General features: G+C 39.1%; 1 protein-coding gene across 2 annotated transcripts; it reads left to right on the forward strand.

The window, feature by feature from the left end:
• Window positions 1–481: 481 nt before the first annotated feature.
• RGS4 (regulator of G protein signaling 4) lies at window positions 482–6,150 on the forward strand. Of its 2 annotated transcripts, XM_017893429.1 has the most exons (5): window positions 482–786; window positions 3,636–3,740; window positions 4,052–4,113; window positions 4,705–4,871; window positions 5,560–5,968. In XM_017893429.1, exons 1-5 carry the CDS (start codon window positions 743–745, stop codon window positions 5,797–5,799), a joined length of 618 nt encoding a protein of 205 aa, XP_017748918.1. In that variant the 5' UTR covers window positions 482–742; the 3' UTR covers window positions 5,800–5,968. The 2 variants fall into 2 exon arrangements, with proteins under 2 accessions (XP_017748918.1, XP_017748919.1); XM_017893430.1 differs by lacking the exon at window positions 4,705–4,871 and having other exon boundaries at window positions 516–786; window positions 5,560–6,150.
• Window positions 6,151–6,370: the final 220 nt, after the last annotated feature.

The raw sequence follows: 6,370 nt of genomic DNA on the forward strand, positions 1-6,370 counted from the left end.
TTACGGATATAGCAAATCTATTTTTCCTAGGGTAGTTTCTCTATGCTGCCGGGCTTATAACTGTCTGTCATCCAGCTATTTCTCTCCACCTTCTTGTTTGCATAACAACTGAGGCAACTTCTGCAAATCACTGCGTGGAGACGATGATCCTGCCAGCTCCCTTTGGGAAATCGTGAGGATCAGATCTTGGACCATGCATCATATGATGCTTCTAATCCAAAAGAGGAAGGGCACTGGGAGTCAGCTCTTAAGTAAGCTTCAGAATTCCTGCTGGTACTTTTCCTTCCAGGAAGCAACTTTCCTTGATACTGTTTTTTACAGACATATGAATAAATACTATATTTTGCAGCATTGTACACTTTTTTCCTTTTCTAGAAGTTCTAAACCTCTGACATTGGTAGAGATATTGAGTACATTTTTTTCCATATCCCTACTTTGCAGAAGGATTTTCTCTGCTCGTTCACTTAGCATTGCTGATGCGTCAGTCTTTTCTTCCTCATCTCTTTCAGGGGCTGGAGAGGCAGAGGGAGACAGAGGAGCTGGTACTGCAGAGCTGTCGTCTGATTGGCTGGACCGTCGTAGCTGGGCTATAAAAGAGACCCCTACAGGCTTAGGAGGAAGACGCTCAGAGGATTCTGACAATATCTTTACCGGAGAAGAGGCAAAGTACGCTCAAAGCCAAAGCCACAGCTCCTCCTGCCGCATTTCTTTCCTGCTTGCGAATCCCAAGCTGTTAAATAAGATGTGCAAAGGGCTTGCAGGTCTGCCGGCTTCTTGCTTAAGGAGGTAAGATTGCTTTCAGTCATTAACCATATTAAACTTTTGGATAGACTTTCTCAGTTATTTACATGTTGTACTTACTAACCTAGTTCTGTGCAATTAGAAACAGTGTGGTCAGGAGAGCACGACTTTCTAACTTTCCTCCAAGACTAGCTAGATACTGTGACTTAAGACATGTGTCCCCCAAATTTCAGTCCTTATGTGTTGTTTTATGTGGCCTCAGTTTTGAGAACTGTTCTGCTCTTTAAGCCAGGTCTAAGCAAGCTAGTTTTAATTAAGAAGTGAGATGAGGCTTGAGGCTATGTATAGTGGTTTGTAATATCTGCATCTGTGAATACTACTGTTATTTAAGCATCCCCAGAGTACACAGAAGCCTGGGTCTGGGCTTTCTGATTGTATGCTACATCTTGTTTCAGGAAAGTTACCCCAGAATGAGGTTTGGCTCCATCATCAGAAAGGCACTATGCTTTCTGTGTAGTGCTGCAGTATCTTTCACTCTCTATGTTCTTACAAGCAAATGTTACAATGAGATGTGAGTTCCAAAGCCAGATCTTCCTTATCTCTCTGCCCCATCTCTAGTTCTTAAAGTGTCTTATATGAGTGTGGTTGAGAAGTATTGATCATTACAAATCAGTTAACAGTTTTGTAGATCTCACCTTAAAGACATTGTTTTGTTAACATACTCTCTTGATTTTTTTAAAAGACCTTACAGATGTACAGCTATTCATTTGTTTTTCATTTGTTCAAAAAAGGTATAAACAAATGCATTCAGAGAATGATCGTATATTAGTCAGTTGAAAATTAAACACAAAATGAGTGCATATTACATTACTTAATCTTGCAGTTAAAGGTAAAAAGTCAATCTAAAGATATACTACCTGCTTTCTTATCGCGCTGCAAATAGAAATTACCCCAAATTTTATTTTGGAAATAATCTCAGAAAACATAATTTTTTATGTACTATTAAAACATTTACTTTTCAAATATTCTGTCATTCGGGAGTAAGGAAGTATTGATGGCTTCTTTAAAATGAAGCAGGAGGGTCTGGCAGAGAGTATCTATGAAATAAGTTCCTCTGACCTTCACGCTTAATTTTCTGAATGGAGTGGAGCAAATTACTTCAAGCTTCAGTTAACTTACATATAAAATGAACCATACAAAAATACAAGAGTGTCAGGAGAAAGTTATGCTCTGGCAAATATTTTGCAAAACAGATAAAAGATAATACTAGAGCTCTGTCCTCAAAGAGTTAAGCAGTTAATCTAAGGAGGTAAACTCTATGTCAGCAGGATGAACTGCTCTTCCCTTTCCTCACCAGTAAATTGCAAATCGTCTAGTCCAACATCTTTGCCACCAGTGCCTGAGGCTCCAGAGGAGCCATCGCCTGCTCAAGGTCACATAGGTTGGTGGGTGAATTAGGACCAAATCTAGATTTCCTGACTCCAATAACTTTTGAAGTCATTTTGGTTTTTATTTTTATCATTTTTTTTTAATAAGAATACTTGCTAAGCACACTTAGCCCCTGCATTGATCAATAACTCTCAGATCTTAGGTGGATCCAGCACATAGAAATATGAATTCATTTCTATTTGGACTTCATGATATATTATCACCTTGGAATCACCCTAACATTCAGGATTATATCTTGTTATCATCAAAAAGGATGTTGCATCCCCTGAACAGTCATCAGTCAGGGAAGCAGAGGAAGGAAAGTAATCTTGCAAGGAAGAGAAAATACTATTTAAGGGGCAGTCAGAGAACATAATGGAATTCAAACTTTCTGGGAAAACCTACATACGTAAATGTATTAGTGGCTATGCTAAATGTCTTTCTATCTTTGAGGCTTTATTTTCCCCACTCCAAATAGACACATTTAGTTATTCATTTCTCTTAAAATGGTATTTCTATTTCTAAATTATTTCTTGGCCTTTTTAATAAAAGAGATGCAAGCAAGAGGATATTTAATAAAAAGTAAGAGAGTTGAGCTTAAGGCTTATTAAAAGACCCCCTTTTTCTAGTTAGTCAGGAGCCCTATTGTGCCAGACTACCTATTAAATGGTGGCAACAAACTGGAAGCTCAGTAATGACTCTAGCCTGCTTCTCCTAATAGCTTTTAAGCCTCAAATGCCCTTTAGAGTGTGTATGTCCTTTAAAGTAGCATTAAAAAGGAAAGCAGCAGCAGCAGATATTGTCTGGAAAGAAGCCCCAAGGAGCTGAGGTTTCAGCTTGGGCATTTGCTTTCGCCGTCCCATGTTCCATTTCCTTCTGCTGGAGCTGCGCACCTCAGTGTATTCTTCCTCTATACCTCATAGCAGGAGCTGCTTGGCCCCCACATACGTGACTGGAACTGAATAGACTTTTACTTTCCCGAGGTGCTTCTACAGTTCCCTCTGCCAGCAGGGAAACAGATGGAAATAGCAATCACCTGCCAGAAGGTGGCGTGCAGCAAGGATGTGCATCTTTTGCCGCTACTGCTTTCCAATTCCTAAAAATTACTCAGAGATCACTCATGTTTTCAGTGATTCAAGTTCTATTGAAGATACCAAAGGTATTCTGTTGGTCAAAATGACAGGCACATAAAGGCTTCTGAGGTTTCTGAGGTAAACTGAAGGGTCAGAATTCCAGTTGTGAATGAAGGAACTAGTGATATGACTCTGCCTCAAGGTTTTGTAGCAAGTCGTAGGGAACCAAAAGAGGAATCTTGTTTTCCTGAGAGTTCATGCCAACTCCAACTCCCATTCCCTAAATTGTCTCTGAGTCATAGACTAGTAATGGACTCTTCAAGCTCTACCATGAGGTATCTTTTAAAGAAAGCTGGTTATCACTATTTATTCATTTTTTTCTCTTCTGTGCAGTGCAAAAGATATGAAACATCGGCTAGGTTTCCTGTTGCAAAAATCTGATTCCTGTGAACATAATTCTTCCCACAACAAGAAGGACAAAGTGGTTATTTGCCAGAGGTAAGAGAAAAGGCCTTGGTGAAGATCTACTGAGTATTAACTATCCGATGATGGAGATGTTCTGTAAGAGGGAAGTTGTGCTCCTAGTTAAGCCAGATTTGGATCAAGATAGCCTCCATTTTCATGGAGATCTTAACTACATTTAAAATGTCTATACATTTAGTGAAAAACCACCCTCATAAATAACATATTTTGTCATAATGATGGAAAATAAAATCTCTGCCTTTATTCAGGATCTTAGCTTTCTTACCCCATTTTTTTTTTTTTTATCATGGCATTCCAATTATTCTGTTTCTCTCTATTTTTTCTAGGGTAAGCCAAGAGGAAGTCAAGAAATGGGCTGAATCACTGGAAAACCTGATTAGTCATGAATGTAAGTCTGACAGCAACCTGGGATGAGGTACTCTGGATAAGACAAGTTATATTATGCTGGTCTAATAGAAACTGCAGCAAGGCCTGGCTTCTTTCTGATGTTCAGACTCAGGAGACTCTTTAGGTCTTAAATTCAGTCTGTTTATAATTTTAATAAGCCCTAGAGCCTTGTGATATACAATGAAAAGTTTAAGCAGGAACCATGTGGAAAACCATCTCTTTCATCACAAGGAAAAAGGGAAGAGAGAAAAAAAAATGATAAATATCGATGCCTTCTTGCAAAGTCAGTCTCAGTTTCTCTTTCCCAAATCGACCTTGATAATTGATAGCTGCATAGGTATTTCAGAAACAGAATACTTTCTTGAAAGAGCCTTCCAACTTGAGTAAGAATCATTAGGTAGAACTGGGATCCACTAGATATCAAACACAGATTAGGTTTACCTGACTCCTAAGTGAGTTGAAAAAAGTGGGGGAAAAAGGAATTGCTTGAACCCACGCCTTATCCCCCAAGTACCTCAGCTTTATGTGAAATATCATATCCAAGAGGCTAGCCAGTGTGATGACAACTGTGGTCCTTTCTCCTGTATCATAGGTGGACTGGCAGCTTTCAAAGCTTTCTTGAAGTCTGAATATAGTGAGGAGAATATTGACTTCTGGATCAGCTGTGAAGAGTATAAGAAAATCAAATCACCATCTAAACTAAGTCCCAAGGCCAAAAAGATCTATAATGAATTCATCTCAGTCCAGGCAACCAAAGAGGTAGGATTTTATGGATACATAAGAATTGTACATATCTGTGGAGTATGTGTGATATTTTGATACAGGCATACAATGTGTAATGATCAAATCAGGGCAATTGGTATATACATAGCTCAAACATTTATTATTTCTATGTGTTGAGAACATTCCATATCTCCTCTTCTAGCTATTTTAAAATGTACAATAGACTATTGATAACTATAATCACCCTAATGTGCTATCAAACACTAGAACCTATTTCTTCTACCCAACTTTCTATCCATTCCTTCTACCCATTAGCCAACCTGACCAAAAAGGTAAGCTTTTATGGCAGAGAAATCTCTGGATCTTAGTGAAGGTTCCTAGAATATTGGAGTTGACTATTATAACCTTGACAACCCCAATAAATCAGTTTTTTAAAAAAAATCTCTTCTATCCATGTGACTTACCATAACCTCCCTTCATGAATTTTTCTGATGAATCTCCCCAATTTGTTAGACAGAACAGAAGATCTTGCCCTGGCCACTCTAGAGCAGAATGAACCTTTTATACTCTCGCACATGTGCCAAGGAGGAGCCTAACGTCACTTTTGTTTTTTGCTTCTGAAATATGGAGGGTGCACAGTCACTTACAGGTTACTAAAAAGCATATAGCCTCACATCCTCAACAGGGATATAGGTTTAATGAAGCCTTGGCCTTTGCCCCTCAGGTGAACCTGGATTCTTGCACCAGGGAAGAGACAAGCCGGAACATGCTAGAGCCTACAATAACCTGCTTTGATGAGGCCCAGAAGAAGATTTTCAACCTGATGGAGAAGGATTCCTACCGCCGCTTCCTCAAGTCTCGATTCTATCTAGATTTGGTCAACCCTTCCAGCTGTGGGGCAGAGAAGCAGAAAGGAGCCAAGAGTTCAGCAGACTGTGCTTCCCTGGTCCCTCAGTGTGCCTAATTCTCACCTGAAGGCAGAGGGATCAAATGCCAAGACTCTATGCTCTGGAAAACCTGAGGCCAAATATTGATCTGTATTAAGCTCCAGTGCTTTATCCACATTGTAGCCTAATATTCATGCTGCCTGCCATGTGTGAGTCACTTCCACGCATAAACTAGATATAGCTGTTGGTGTTTGAGTGTTCATCAGGGTGGAACCCCATTCCAGTCCAATTTTCCTAAGTTTCTTTGAGGGTTCCATGGGAACAAATCTCTAAATAAAGGCCTGGTAGGTCTGGATTTTCAAAGATTGTTGGCAGTTTCCTCCTCCCAACAGTTTTACCTTGGGATAGTTGGTTAGTGCATGTCACGTGACATCCACATGCACATATATTCTGTTGGTCAGCACGTTCTCCAGACCCTAGATATTTAGATGAGGTTGATCTATGGTATGCGCTTGTGTGTATGTTTATGTCTATATATAATATATATATTATATTATATATATTACTCAAGTTGGAATATAATATATATTATGTATATATATTATATATAGACATAGACATACACACATATACATTATTTCTGTATAT

The sequence above is a fragment of the Rhinopithecus bieti genome, unplaced genomic scaffold (assembly GCF_001698545.2).
Source record: "Rhinopithecus bieti isolate Rb0 unplaced genomic scaffold, ASM169854v2 scaffold_23925, whole genome shotgun sequence".
NCBI lineage: Eukaryota > Metazoa > Chordata > Mammalia > Primates > Cercopithecidae > Rhinopithecus > Rhinopithecus bieti.